This window comes from Lupinus angustifolius, chromosome LG04 (assembly GCF_001865875.1).
Source record: "Lupinus angustifolius cultivar Tanjil chromosome LG04, LupAngTanjil_v1.0, whole genome shotgun sequence".
Taxonomy (NCBI): Eukaryota; Viridiplantae; Streptophyta; class Magnoliopsida; order Fabales; family Fabaceae; genus Lupinus; species Lupinus angustifolius.
This window is the reverse complement of record NC_032012.1, coordinates 8,459,205-8,474,907: the sequence shown is the minus strand read 5'-3', so window position 1 is coordinate 8,474,907 and position 15,703 is coordinate 8,459,205. Positions and strand designations below refer to the sequence as shown.

At 32.2% G+C, this 15,703-nt stretch overlaps 2 protein-coding genes across 2 annotated transcripts; one reads left to right on the top strand and one right to left on the bottom strand.

Annotated features, from left to right (window-relative positions):
• On the top strand, positions 2,710–6,484 carry LOC109345529 (probable WRKY transcription factor 35). Its single transcript, XM_019584585.1, has 3 exons — positions 2,710–3,888; positions 4,743–4,883; positions 5,645–6,484. Exons 1-3 carry the CDS (start codon positions 3,140–3,142, stop codon positions 6,258–6,260), a joined length of 1,506 nt encoding a protein of 501 aa, XP_019440130.1. The 5' UTR covers positions 2,710–3,139; the 3' UTR covers positions 6,261–6,484.
• Positions 10,867–11,798, bottom strand: LOC109344602. The gene is made up of 2 exons (XM_019583363.1): positions 11,611–11,798; positions 10,867–11,524 (listed from the first exon to the last, which is right to left on the bottom strand). The coding sequence occupies exons 1-2, from the start codon at positions 11,796–11,798 to the stop codon at positions 10,867–10,869; spliced, it is 846 nt and encodes a 281-aa protein (XP_019438908.1).

The following is a 15,703-nucleotide window of genomic DNA, read 5'->3' as shown; positions in this document are numbered from 1 at the left end:
TTTGTATTTAAGTTTGATCATTAAAGTTGTGACTTCATAATATGATGAAAACTTAGTCTTATCTCATTAAAGTGATTTTTCAAATAATTTATAGCACGTGGCATGTGAAGTCAGTTCATTTTGACTTTGAATGGAGTAAGTGGACCTGGATTTTCTCAAGTGCACACGCACACACGATCTTTTCTATATAGAAGATTAAAATAATTTATTAACTTGTCATGAATAATTATTCCTCATTTCATCGTCTATTATACTCACTAATAGGGATATAGTTTATGTGCTACAATTCTTTGCTTGATAACCACTCTTTTAGATGATACATTTCTTCAATATTTCAATAACTAATTTCAATCAATCTAATTTATGATGTCGTGTAAAAGGTTACTAATTGATACATATATATTTACCTTTTTTTTCTTCTTTCTCATATATATTCTCGCACTGAAGATAATTCTGTCTGAGTTGAGAACATTTACAGGTATGTGGGTATGTGAGACTAATTCTCCCAACAAATATTTTTTCATCTACAAATCTTGAACCCAAGACGACATTACCCAAAATGGATCAAACATGTACCACTTGAACCAACACTCTTTTGTATGTATTTACTTACTTTAAAACTAATAGAACATGGATGCATTTTCAATTAAATTTTTTTAAACTAATTATACATGTTTATTTAATTATCATTAGACTTATTTAAATGAACAATTGAGATTGAAATTGCATTGATGTTGTAATATAAGTTGAATTATGTTTGGTGTTTGTTCTAAAGAATGGTATTAGAATGCTGAAAACATTCTTTGTTTATGGAAAGAAACGAGAGTGAAATTGAATGGCTCGAAACGTTTCTCCGAGAAATGCGGCTACTTGCCGCGCCATTTGTTTAGCTGTCAATTATTTCTTTGTTGATGTTTTTTTAATAATAACATTTAACATCAGAATAGTGGCACAATTTTCATAAATCCCATCACTTTTTATTTTTATTTTTATTCACTATGTTATTTATATAAATTTGAGGCTATTATTTTAAAAGTAAAATTGGCACATGACTATACTCAACTCACCATGTTTAGATTAATTGATATAAGATTGTTCTATCTGAGTTAAAAGTTTGATGTTAAATATTTGCTAGAAAAAGTTATTAAAAGTAAAATTGTCACTCGTTAACAATAATAATTTTTATTTGAAAAATATTAACTTACCAACTTGTTATTAAAATTTCATTCTTTATGAGTAGAGATCTTTTCCATACTGGATGTAAATGCTAACAGTTGTCACAGAGAATTTTTTAATAATACAGATTTAATTATTTTTAATGAAATAATGGTAAAAATTACCAAATTTCCGTTTCACCTCATATTCTTCCAGTGCTTGAAGCATAGTATAAAGATGATCCCAACTCTTTCTTTATAAGAGAAAGATTTGTGGAGAAAGAATAAATTTACTCAATAAAGATATTAAATTAAATTAAAAATGCTCTATTTAATAGGGGTAAACATGAGTTAGGTTAGATAAGATAAAATGTCCTTTACCTGACCCTAAATATTGGTTGAGTTAATTTTTTGAACCCGACTCTAGTCTCGAGGCTAATCTGCCCCTAAATGTCGACTAGATCAGCTTTTAAGCCCTAACCCAATCCTAGACCTAATTAAATATAAAATATATATCACTTTTGGATAAATTATTCTCAATATTATTTATTATTATGGATATGCAATTTGACACATAAAATAATATATATGTAGATTTTTGTTAGTCATTTATATATATGTATATATGGTAAAAAAATTAAAAAGTCAATAATATTTTTGGCTAAAGAAATACCAAATAGAGATTATATATCCCATTTTTGTGTCCTATTTAAAAGTTGCCTCCTAGTTAAATGAAAAAAAATCATAAAAATAGAAAATATTTACTTGATGAGATTTGATTGGTTTGAGACATTAGGACAATAATTTTTTGGGACATGAGATCCTTATTCAGATATGTTATTACTCTATATACAATTGAATATGCATATACAAAAATAGCGAATGAGTAACAATGCAATAGGTAGAGCCAAATCATGTTTGTTTCTTACCATGATAGAAACATTGTTCAAATATAGTTTTTGAATTTAAACTCGACTTTAGACTCAATAAAATCCAACCACATTCGAGCTTGACCATAATTAAGTTAAACCAAATGAATGGTAAGATTAGGTATCACTCACCACCATAGTTATTGATGTGGAAGTGGATCAAATCTCACTGAAAATTTGGTACTATAATACTAATATATAACATAGATCAATTAACATATGCTTGTTCTAACTTAATTAATGCATCTATTTTGAATCATAGTTTAAAACACCAAACTATTTTGAATCACAGGTTGAGGCCCCAGGGTAGTATATTAGACAAATGAAAACTAATCAAATTTCTAAAAGAAGAGAGAGATTAAGAAAAAAACATTAGGGTAATAATAAAAAAAACTTTAACTTCATGTTTTGTTAATGACATAATTTATAAACATTATAACATCATTTAGTTGAAATAGTCAACTTCATTATCAGCAAGATAAAAGTTTTGGTAGGGCAATGAAAATGAACATTCTTTGTTTATTAAAGGTGATTATAGTTTAAAACTTGGGGGTGAGAAAATTATATGTTATTTAAAACACCTCTTTCTCAGCCTCTTTCATCCCTTCTTTCTTTCTCTCTTTTGTGTGAAAAGTCAGCGTCTCTCTCTCTCTCTCTGTCTCTCTAAACCTATTCTCTTTTGTTTGTTACTGAGAGGGAACAAAGAATCATATCAACCTGTTCCTTAATTTGCTTTTTCCTGCTTCAAAACAGCCCAAAAAATAACCCATCTTCCCATGAAAAAACTTTATATCCTCTCCTATGACCCTTCTCCTTAATCAACCTCTCTTCCTCTCTCTCTCTCTCCCTGCCAACTAAATTCATTTCTAGAACAAGATTTGCATGCCTTCCACGTCTTTCATTGTTTGTCTTTCAAATTAGAGAGGAACATATATAATATATAGTTTCCAATCCAACCAAATATATACCTTCTTATATATCTATGCTCCAAAACATGATACACCCTCCTTTTTATTCTTCTTCCTCTTGCTACTACTTATAAGGGAAAAGAAAAGCATGTGCAGCATCTTTGTTTCAACCATGGACAATTACCAAGGTGATTTAACTGACATAGTTCGTGCTAGTAGTGGTGGAGCATATAGCACCAGCAGCACAACTTCTTCTTCATCATCAAAAGCTGCAACTAATAATCAATTTTCTCATCATCACTGGCAGCACCAGCACCATTTTTCTTCTGATCCTATCAACTTCTCTTCTTCTGTTTTGGAAGGAGGCACCAACTTTGGCGATCCATTCTCAACTTTATTGAGAGATCCATTATCAACTATGAGAGTCCCCTTCTTACATGAGCTTGATGTTATGCCTAATTCAGTGAATAATTCTTCACCCTACTTCAACAGTACCACTACATTTACAGCAACAACTTCTTCTGCTGAAAATATCATAAGCACTTCCTGTGGTGCTTTGGAAGATGCAGCACCTGCAGCTGCTAGTTTTGGTGCTAGTACTATTACTAATACTAATAGTGCTGCTTCTATTTTTGCACACAAAATTCTTGAAGATGATAACATCATGAGATCTTCAAGGCCTTCTTCTAAGAGCATATTCTCAAACATGATTCAAATATCTCCAAATGCTGCAAAGATACCTCTCTTGCCATATGATCCTACTTCTTCGGTAATGGGTGCTTCTGCAATGGTTTCAGGCAACATGATTAATGCAACAAACACCTCCAAGGATTGCCTTGTTGACAACACAGGAGGAGTGCAGATCTCATCTCCACGGAATCCGGGTCTTAAAAGAAGGTGAAAATTAAATATAAAGATATATATTATTACTTAAGTAATTGATTAATTTAATTTAATTTAATGCAATCAATATAGCCCGGAATTAAATGGTGCAGAGAATCAAAGTTATGCTTGTTGGTATTAAACTATTAGTTTCATGGTGGTTCACCATAATTTTTGTAATAATAGGAATAAGAAAATGAATCTCATACTACCATACTTCTTTTTTGGAACTTGAAATTTTGTGAATTGTAAACTATAGGCAAAGTAGGGTTTGGCAATAGTTAGGTACATGTTTTCTTTTCTTATGTTTTCCAAATATGTATAATACTTTGACTGGTCAGGTTAATCAGTTCATTGTCAAGGATGAACATGGTTTTATACATTGAGGCTTTTCCTAGGCTTTAATCAGGTTCATGAAAAGTATATAGACTTAGCTCTGTGTCACACACACAATTAGTCTCAAACTATGCTTTCACTTTCAAGCATTTTATCTTAAACCTACTTTTCTACCTGAAAATTCCTATTCCTTTGATCATCATACAGAAATTATACCATGTTGCTTTACTTGGCCAAAAATATGTCACTATTTCAATTGAAATCAATCAAACAGCTTGTTAAACAGCCTGATTTAATAGTTACTATCAAACATTATTCTATATCAACTCAATCTTTATCATATCCTTATTTACAACATTGGTTAAGAAAGCAAAAGGGTACTCTTGCAATGGGAAATCAAAAGCAAATGATAAAATGAACGTATTAAGAACAGCTAAACCTGTTTTCTCAAAACTGAGATAGCTATCAGATCATTTCTAATATCATGCTTTGTTAGGTTAAAGTTAATTGAAGTAGCTTTTGTGTGATTGTAGGAAGAACCAGGCGAAAAAGGTGGTTTGTATTCCTGCACCAGCAGCTGCAAATAGCAGACAAACTGGAGAAGTAGTTCCTTCAGATTTGTGGGCTTGGAGAAAATACGGTCAAAAACCCATCAAAGGTTCACCCTATCCAAGGTAAAGGTAGTTAATTTAGCCTTTAATATTACTTTTGCTGATGAAAAAAAGGTACATTATTATTCTCGGTAAGAGATAACATATTTTTTTAGGAATATAAACTTATTGGCATTGCTGCAATATATATTGTAATAACTTCCTTGCTGACCTTTACTTAAATTCAATAACTTATAGCGTACTACTGTGTTTCCTTTCCTTACTGTTTCTTCATCATTGAATATTCCTACCGGTCGCACTTAGGGACTTAAAACATTTATATACTTGCTCTAGTGTATGTGTTAGTTTTCACAAATTTTGTTTTGGTACATACATGTACATACATTTTTTTGGGTACATTTAGTTTAGTTTTCCCAATTTTATCATAATTAAATTTACCTAATTATTTGCACACATATTAATTTTGCCACACTAGTAATAGTAAAAGTAAATGCATGTAAATGAATAGGTGATGTGTTTATCTATAAGTTCAGAGTTTTATTTGTCATTTTTTTAAAGATTTACTAAACTATCACCCATTACCTAAGGGTTAGTCTCATAGGTATATACCTGAAAATCAGGAGTTTTACACTTCAGAAAATAGTTAGAGTAAAAGTATTAACATTCTATCTTTTGCCACTTTTATTAGAAGTTGTCTGTGACCAAGTAGTTATGAAGCAATTATTTTTTGTAATCTATGTAATGAAGTTGTTGATATTCTTTGTCATTGTCATTTAAGGTGTTTGTGTAGTGCTTCTTATCCATCTATTTTTCGCTACTATCAGGGGTTATTATAGATGCAGCAGCTCAAAGGGTTGTTCAGCAAGGAAACAAGTTGAGAGGAGCAGAACAGACCCAAATATGTTGGTCATTACTTACACTTCAGAGCACAACCATCCATGGCCAACTCAAAGAAATGCTCTTGCCGGTTCATCAAGATCCCAACCATCCAAAAACAACACCAACAACAACAATGCTTCAACTTCAAAGAACTCAGAAACCTCTCACAAGGGCACAACAGCAACAACAAAGCCAAAGGAAGAGGAGCAAGAGAGCAACAATAGTGAAGGCAATGTGTCAGTGAAGGAAGAGATAGAAATGGAAGACATAGAGAAGCAACTTGAGATGGATGATGTTGAATTCAGTGATGGACTATCTTACAAGCCATCTATGTTGGAGAATAGTAGCAACAATAGTCAATCTCATGAGGATTTCTTTGCAGAGTTGGGTGAAATAGAAGCTGACCCACTAGACCTATTGTTTACTCAAGATTTTATTGATCAGAGGGAATCCAAGGCCTTAGATCCATTCCATCTCTTTCATTGGTCAGGAGGAGGCACCAACAACAACAACACCAACAACTCTTTTGAAGAATCTAGTAATAGTAAGAGAAAGTTATAACGAGTCCTTCAAAAATTGAAGGGAAAGAACCTCCCTCACAAAAGACCCTTATAATCTTCTTTCAACTTTTATTTAGTGGTGCTTGGTGCAATATTAATTAGGGTCATGCTATTCTATTTCTCGTGATATGGTTTGATTATATCATGTTGGAGAGGAAAAATTATTATATGATTCTGTCCCTTATAATCCAGAATGCATTTTTTTATTAAAACTTTAAATTAATAATTAGGACATACTAAATTCTCCTACTAATTTTCCTATTTGAAAAAAGTTATATATGTCACAATGTGATACTTTATTTATCAATTATTGATTCATAAGTAATATATATTACACTTTTGTGGATAGGAAAATTTGTAAGAAGTTTAGTATGAGAATATATCATTACTCTTCTTGTATAATGCATTTATTATGATGAAGGATTATATAATACAATTTTTTGGGATGGGTGAGAGATTTGGATTTGTTCTGCTTGGTTCCTTTTTACTTTTTCTTCTTGTTATTATTTACCTGAACAGTGAGTGAGATAAATTAGTATGAGTGAAAAAAAGGAGAGAATGCAGGTTGATTGGAAGCAAAAACAAACGAGTCCCACATTCCATTTGGGAATATTGGTGGATGGGACAGAAAGTTGAGGAACAGAAGGTTGCAACAGTTAAAGCAAGTACATTTCACTATAGACATGACTACAAGAAAGCTGATATGTGAGTAGATTGATGATAAAAAGGGTTGTCATTAATTTGAGCCCTTTCATCTTTTTCTTGATCATGTTTCATGTGGGGTTATTATTCCATAACAGAAGAATGGGGGTTTGGAGATTTCTTTGCTAAGATGAAATTTTATGACAGAAGAAGACAAAAGAATATATAGGGGTTAAAAAGTATATATATATATATTATATTATATACTTTATATACTATAAATTAAAGCTTGACTTTTCGTATCAAGTCATGTCTAGGGATGTGTGACATGAGGGGGAAGGAAATGCATGCTTTGGTTCCTCAGCTTTCTGTTTTTCTTTTATTATTATATATCCACCAACTTGTTGTGTTCATTGTTTTCAATGATTACTCTTATATATATTTTTCTTTCTTACACACTAGTTGTTGCATTTTAATTCTATTGTTTTGAATGATATTATTTGGTGATGTATATATCTGTTAGTTTCAGTAGTTTGTGATGTTTACATAACTTAGACCAGCAAAACGAGGTTGGCATTTAATCATTTTGCATGTGCATGCTCCCTTATTTGTGCTTGTATCTTTATATTTTTAGATTCCTTGATCAGTTTCAATATATATAATAATGTAAGTTTCTTGAGCCCAAACAAAGTAATACACAGCTACATTTATTTTTAATATTTATGTTTACAAAGGATGTAAAATGTTAGAGATAACCTAAAATTTATGAAGATTGTATATATAGTTGATACTTGTGTAAACTGTACTACCTGTTTTTTACCCCTTCCATTTTTTCGTTCTACCTTTTGAGTTACTAAATGATAAGATGTAATTGTAAATTTGCAATGCAGTGCTATATATTCTACTGCAGAAGTTGTACTATGTTGAAGTTGTTTTTCATTTTATTTATCATTTTAGAAAATTAAGTAGACAATATTTTACAAAAAAAAAAAAGTAGAGAATATAATTTTCTATTTTTTTATCTCATGTATCTTCTTTGTGTAAAATATTAGGATATTAATGATGGAAAGTAGAAATTTCATTAAATATAATTAGAAATACTAAGTGAGATTCTAAAACTTGTATCAAGCATGACCAAGCATGACCATTTCACATTCATAAGTGAGGTTCTTAAGAAAGTGAAAATATTATATTCCTGATATAATTGGATGGTATAAGTTTATTTCCAATTAATGTTAGTGAAATTCAAGCCACACATCTCCTTCATAATGGAGACAACTTACATTTTGCTCAAGCTATGTTATTGACTTTCGTATTGTCAAATCCATAAACTTTAGTGAAATCCATTCTCACCCTCCTTTTACAATATGAAGTCACTTCATGAATGTGCATAGAAAAATAACAGAATATTATGTTCAATGCTAAATGCTTTATCTTCTCCTCCTATTTGATTGATGGGGGTAAGGGTCATTAACTCATTATGCATTAGAAGGAATAAAGATACAACTTATCTTGTGGGAGTAACTGTAGTTCATGATTTTGAAGAATGAAATGGAGCCATCTCAATTGATAACACACGTAAAGTTCCATGATTCTATGCTGTTATTTTAAGAAAAAATATATTTGGTTTATATGATGGGTAAACTTTTCTTTATTTGGTTTATATGATAACACATGTAAATATACTTCTATTTATATTATGGGAATATGTTGACGCATTTCAAACTATCTCTGTTAGAAGATTAATCTTGTTTATCAATCTCTCTCCTTCCCTAGTTGCTTTTGTTCATCAGGTTCATAGGATTAGTTTTGTAGTATTAGTTATTAGTCTTCTTATTATTCTTACTGTTTTAGTCTTCTTGGGCTTTATCTCTTAGGTCCAATACTTCTCTTAGTTAGTTTCTATTTTTCTATTAGTGTTAGTTGGATATTTTAGGAGAGTGATAGTAAGTATATATTAGTCTTTTTCTTCTCAATATTGAGCAGCAAATCTAAGATGGTATCAGATCAAATTTTACTTTAATTCATCTCTGCCATTATCTTCATTTTTCCTTTCCTTATTGAATCTTAAAAGATCCATTTTCTGGATCTTCGTTTTCCTATCCTTGAAGAAATTACATTCATCATGTCTCAACTCGTCATAAGTCAGAATGACTATAGTGATTACAACACTACTCCCTCAAATCCATTTTTTCTACATTCAAATGAAAACCTTGCGCTGGTTCTTGTTAGCCCCTTGCTGAATGGGAAAAATTATCACTCGTGGACAAGAGGAATGAATCTTGCAATGGAGTCCAAGAGCCGCACCATCCGTATTCACTTTAACCCAACCCAGAGGAGGATGTTGCCAAGTGACTTATGAGATGATAGGTGCTTTGCTAATGTTGTTTTTTATTTTTAGAGGTCTAAGGATGCAAAATTCATTGAGGGAGGAGTTGCCAATCCCTTTCAAGTGATTCCCCGTAAGTGCAAGTTCCCTTTTTATCTTTGCAATAGTTGTGCTCAAGGCAATTTTCCTATCCTCAAATCTGCTATGATTCCTACAATACCAGATGGTGCTGACAGTAAGAACTATGCCAGCATGTAACACCTCTATCAATTGTGTACTCCATTAGTTGTTGTAGTTAAGGAATAGAGAAGATGCAGAAGATGTGTTGAAATTGATTGAGAATTGTGAGCCAATCCACTTCCATAGTTAGATGGTAAAGGTGCAGTTCAGAAACAAATGATCAGAGCATTCAGAATTAGCTTGACAAATATTGCAGATTGAACACAGATGACAACCTCTTATTTGAAGGTTTTCATCCGTATTAGAACACAAATGACAAATATTAGAGATGTAGAATTTGCACTTGTCATTGCTGATTATTTGCCCAGAGGCCTGTGCATAGTCACATGTGAGATTTTTTAAGGCCAACAACTCTCTTTTTACACCCTTGCAGAATATGAGAATATCATATGCATACATGACATGACTAGGAGTTTGGATCATGTAAGGACCATTTATTGGGCTAATCAACCTGTTTTCAACCAACATCAGGATGCCTCTACTTAGAACATCCTCTGTCATACAGAAAAATAAAGGGGATAAAGGGTCTTGTTGTCTCACACCTTTACTACACTTGATGAAACCCATTGTTTGGCCATTTACAATAAAATAGAGTCTTGCCGAATTGAGGATTACTTTTATCCAATTGGTGAATTGACTATTGAATCCAAAAGCCTGCAGTGTGTTTATTAGGAATTCCCAATCCATGGTGTCAAAGTCCTTCTTAATGTCAAGCTTTATGTCCATGTTGCCCCCAAATGACTTATGATCAAGCAAATTTATAGCTTCTAATGCAAGGCAGATGCAATCCTGAATTTTCTATCTTTGATGAAACCTCTTTGTTGTTGGAGACAATTCTTGGAGCAATTATGGCTAATCTATCACCTAGGACTTTTGTGATGATTTGGAATTGGAAATTAGCCAGGGCTATAGGTCTGTAATCCTCAATTTTGTCAGCACCCTTGCACTTAGGAATTAGGATGACTGAATTGGAGTTCAGGTTGGGAAGCAACCATCCATGATTAAAAAATTGGATGACAGAATTGCAAACATCCTCTTCCACAATGTCTCAGAAAGTTTGATAAAAGCAGCCACCAATACCATTAGGTCCCAGAGCACCATCACAATTCATTGCAAAAACAACCACCTTAATTTCATGCATATGTGGGATTTGAGTAAGCATTGAGTTATCCTCCTCAGAGACCAGGTTCATGATTACTTGCTGAATTAAGTCATTTGGGGAAGTATTATTGGTAGAAGAAAACATATCAATGTAGTATCTCAAAACATGGTTGGCTATGTCATCCCGATTGCTAAGAAGCCTATCATCCTCCTTCAACATGGACATGGAGTTTGTTGCTTGTCTAATTTTTGTGATCATGTGAAAAAAGTTAGTGTTTCTGTCACCATTGATATGTCAGTTAAGCCTAGACTTTTCCTTGCAGAAAATTTCTTCCACTTCCAAAGCATGTAATAGCTCAAATTGAGCATGGTCGTTAAGGTCCATCAAATCCTGCTCAGGGCCAATTTCAGCAATACTATGTTGTATGTTGCCCACAGAGATCATAACATTTTTTACTCTTGTGTGAATATTACCAAATACATTAGTGTTCCAAAATCTAAGCTCTTTCTTTAGATGCTTCATCTTTTGAGCAAAGATGAACATATGATAGCCAAAGAAATCAGTTCTCCAAGCCTCAGTTACAAGTCTTCTGCAATCTGAATGATTCAGCCACATCTTGTAGAATTTGAAATGGGAGTGACTATCAGAAAGAGAGATAGAGGAGCAAAGAATGAGAGGATGATGATCAAAAGTACTTCTAGGGAGAGCAAAACAGGATATCTGATCCCAATTGTTTAACCAATCTTCATTACAAATTGTTTTGTCCAGCCTCTTTTCAGTGAGAGCATAACCCCTCATTCTATTTGACCAAGTAAAGGGAGATCCTCTTGTTGGCAAATGCAAAAGGTTAGCATTGTCCAAGAAAGTTTTGAACTCCTCAGAAGGAAGTCTAGCAGGAAGCCTAGTACCTCTATTTTCATTGGCACGAAGGACTACATTAAAGTCACCAATGCTACACCAAGGGCAGGGTTAGCAAAAATGACCTCCTGGATTTCAGCCCAAAGGATTCTCCTATGAAGGTAACTATTGTGGGCATACACTGCACAAATGTTAGAAATCTTATTGTTTTGAGTAATTGAGATGGAGATATGCTGACTTGAAGTCATTAATATGGAAGGATCCAAGTGAATGGCACATAAGCCCCATAAATTAGGCAGATTATTGCCTCTGTTATTCACCACAAAAATCTTTAGTCTCAGCTCAGCCCAGAATCTAGAGTCCACCATCTCAGGTCTAATCATAGGCTCAACAATGAAAGCCAAATACGAGTTATTAAATAAGCAAAGACTTTTGAACACTAACCTTGTTTTTAGGCTAGCAAACCCTCTACAGTTCTAGTAAAGGACCTTCATTGGTCATTATTTAGATAGCCACCCTTCCAAGTATAATGAATCCTGTCGGTGTTGCCCTTCTTTTTGAGTTTTTTCTTTTGAGATTTGCTGAGGAAAGATGTGAAAACCTCTTCTTCCCTCTCTTAAGTATCCTCATCATCAGCCTAAAGTTTCCCCACAATTCTCAAATCTTGAGCAGCCACATGGTTAGCTATTGGTACCAGTTTCTTTGACTACCAAATTACCATCATGTTCATGCAAGATGTTAGGAGTTTGAATAGAGCTATCATGTCTAAATTCATTCATAACCTCCTCCAAGGGTCTTCCTTTGTTTGGTTCGATCTTAGGAGTGAGCTCTACTCTTTTCCAATCCTTCTATATTGATGTCATCCCTGGGATCTATCTCAAGGTTAATGACTAATTCATTGTTTTCCATCTCTTTAGGAGCTGAATACTTGTTTTCTACCTCTTTAGGAGCTCTTTCCATGGGGATAGGTTTGTTGCTCATAGGCTTGGACACCTCCTCTGTGGCACTTTTTTTGGCCCTTCTCCTGCAATTTGCAGCCACATGCCCAATTGAGAGACAACCACTATAATAATCTGTCAAGTTTTCATACTCAATTGAGACAAAGAAAGTAAAGCCCTCTCTTTCGACTAATATCTGATCCGGAAGGCAAGCTTTGAGGTTTAGCTCAACCAAAACTTTTGCAAAATGCCCGAAGGTACGATTGCTAGTGGCATCATCGGAAGATGGGGGTGCATATTCCTCCCGCAATTGAAAAAATTATTCTAGGGCACTAATATTCTTGGGGTAATCCATGAATCTTCACCCAACATTGAGCATGAGATAGATTTTGAAGATTGGGGTTGAAATCTGGAGACCATAGAAACATTCTTAGAAAACCTGGTTTGAGACGCCATGAACCAATGGAACAAACACTTCGCATATCTTCCACCAAAGAAAAAGCAAAGTCATAGAAACTTTTCCCTAATGATATCATGATCCACTTTCCTATTGAGGTCCAGAACGCCATCAGCTTAGATTTCAGATCTGAGTACTTGAGGGGTGTGTCACCTTTAGCCAGGATCAATCTACCAAGAAGGTGAGTTTTGCATCTCTGCAGACCCGCCTGGTAATCTGCTTCAGGGATTTTGATAGCTACGGCGCCCCCTTGATACAAGGTTGAGGGAGTTATGAGACTGTGACATCGCACAAATTCCTTAGAGCTTGAGCAAGTGATTTTAGAGGATGAGTATTCTGTGGAGCTTGTGCCATGTGTGTAGAGTCTAGACCACCAAGAAAATTCCATGGGATGACCGATTCGGTTGAGGTCATGATGAAGATTCTTGCAATTCCCAGATTCTTGCAATTCCCATAATCTTGGAGTTCCTAAATTCTTGGATTCAAACCCTAGCAGAGGGTTTTTTGCCACGTCACTGATACATTTTTACTCACAACTAAATTAATTGATTCCTTAACTATTAGCGCAAGGTTTAATAAATTAATTAGTTTATTTCGCATTTAAGAAATGAATTAACCCGACTAATAAAATATGAAAAAAAGTATTGTTTAACTTCTATCTATTACCTATATAACAAAAAAGGCTCCCTCACATACATGTGTCATCACCTCCTTGAATCGCCACATGCCACACTCACAACAAAAGTTTTCTCCCTCAAAGAATTCTACCAATACACCCCACCACACCATAACATTGGTTATTATCTCTTGATACATCTCTTGATCTTTTATTCTTCTTCTTTCTTCCATATTTTTTCTCTATCATTTTATTACTAATTAGAGAACCTCATCTCTCTTTCACTCCTTCATTTCATTACTCTACTTTTCTTCAACCATTTTTCTCTCTTCTTGATTTATATCATTCTTCCATTTCAAAATTTCTTATTTTAAAATGATTTTATGCATGTAGATCTATTCATTGATTTTTTTATTTGAAGATGTTGTGTTAAAAAAAAATTTTGTTTATTTTGTAGATATGTTCTCTTCTTGGTTTATATCATTCTTCCATTTCAAAATTTCTTATTTTAAAATGATTTTATGCATGTAGATCTATTCATTGATTTTTTTATTTGAAGATGTTGTGTTAAAAAAAAATTTTGTTTATTTTGTAGATATGTTATTATTGTTGGATAACTAGAGGAGTGAGATGTCTCTAATGACAAGGGCATTGATGATAGTTCTATTGGATCTGGTGTCTCTTATTATTTGTTCACCCTTGAAGTATCATTGTAGGTTAGTTTTTCTGTATCTCTTTGTTATTTCTTTATTTGTTTATAGAATTTTCTATTCAAAATAATCATTATTGTAATGTTGAAAATGACATGAACAATGACGAGATCGTAAAGAGAAATAAAAAAGTAAATAATTTCTGACACTTTGGTATTTTCATCATTTCTCCTTAATTTTCTAAAAAATTGTTAAAATGCCATTTTGCTACCTAATCTTGAGCAAAAGTAGCATAATATTGATTCTATGTTTTTTATTTTTGTTTTACATTGTGGTTCATCTATTTTGTTGTACAACATGAATTATGTTACTTATGTTATGATTCATTCTTTCATTCTTTATCACACAATCTTTCATTTTTCATTACACAAATAGATAAATATAATGAAAGCTCAGGTTATGATTCATCAAATTTCACCCTCATTCACAAATAGGAATATGGCTTCCTATTTGTTCTCTCACTTTCTTATTCATTCATTCTATTTCATTCCATAATTTAATCTGACGTTTGTCATTTGTCGTCTTGTAGTAATATTGATAATAATTTGACTTATTATGAACTTAAATGTTATGATTATATTTAAATTAATATTTGAAATAATTTTAATAATAATTGTAAAACAATATATTGTTATTAATGTAATATTTATGAGAAAAATTTGATTTCATTCATTGTAATTTAAATATGAATAAATGGACAATAAATTAATTTAATTCTAAGAAATTTGCAAGTGAGAATTAATGCATCATTGAAGATTTGGAACAAATAAAAAAATAATTAGGATCATTTAATGTGGTTTTACATTCGTTCATTCTCTTTCTTATTCATTCATTGTGTTTCATTACATATTTTAATAATAATAATTCAATTGATTATGGACTTGAATGATATTGTTATATTTTAGTTAAAATGATTATATTTCAGTTAATATTTGAAATAAATTTGATAATATTTGTGTAAAGATATTGAGCATTAATATAATATTCATGAGCAAAATTTGATTTCATTCATTGCAATTTAAATGTGAATAAATGGATAATAACTCAATTTGATTCTAAAAAATTTATTAGTGAGGAATAATGCATCATTTAAAATTTGTAACAAAAAAATAATAATTATGATAATTTTGTATTGAACAATAGGAATGTGACTTTACATTTGTTAATTCCATTCCTTATTCATTCACTATGTTTTATCCCATAATTTAATCTTATGTTTTTCATTTGTATTATTATTGTAATAATAATAATAATTTGATATGATTATCTTTCAGTTAAAAATTGAAATAATTTTGTCAATAATTGTGCAATGATACATGATTATTAAGGTAATATTTATTAGCAAAATTCGATTTCATTCATTGAAATATAAATGTGAATAAATGCACCATAACTCAATTTGATTATAAGAAAGTTGAAAGTGATGATTAATATATGAGTTATATTTGGAACAAAGAAAAAATAATTGAGATGGTTTTGTTTAATTTTCTCACTTAACTCTGTAAATATGTCCACCTACATTTTTAACTATGCAAATGCACCGGTAACATGT

Coding starts and splice junctions, on each gene's coding strand:
- LOC109345529 (XM_019584585.1), top strand. CDS start 3,140: ATGTGCAGCATCTTTGTTTCAACCATGGACAATTACCAAGGTGATTTA. Junction 3,889..4,742: donor AATCCGGGTCTTAAAAGAAG/GTGAAAATTAAA, acceptor GTGTGATTGTAG/GAAGAACCAGGCGAAAAAGG. Junction 4,884..5,644: donor AAAGGTTCACCCTATCCAAG/GTAAAGGTAGTT, acceptor CGCTACTATCAG/GGGTTATTATAGATGCAGCA.
- LOC109344602 (XM_019583363.1), bottom strand. CDS start 11,798: ATGGTGGACTCTAGATTCTGGGCTGAGCTGAGACTAAAGATTTTTGTG. Junction 11,525..11,610: donor ATTTCTAACATTTGTGCAGT/GTATGCCCACAA, acceptor CCCTTGGTGTAG/CATTGGTGACTTTAATGTAG.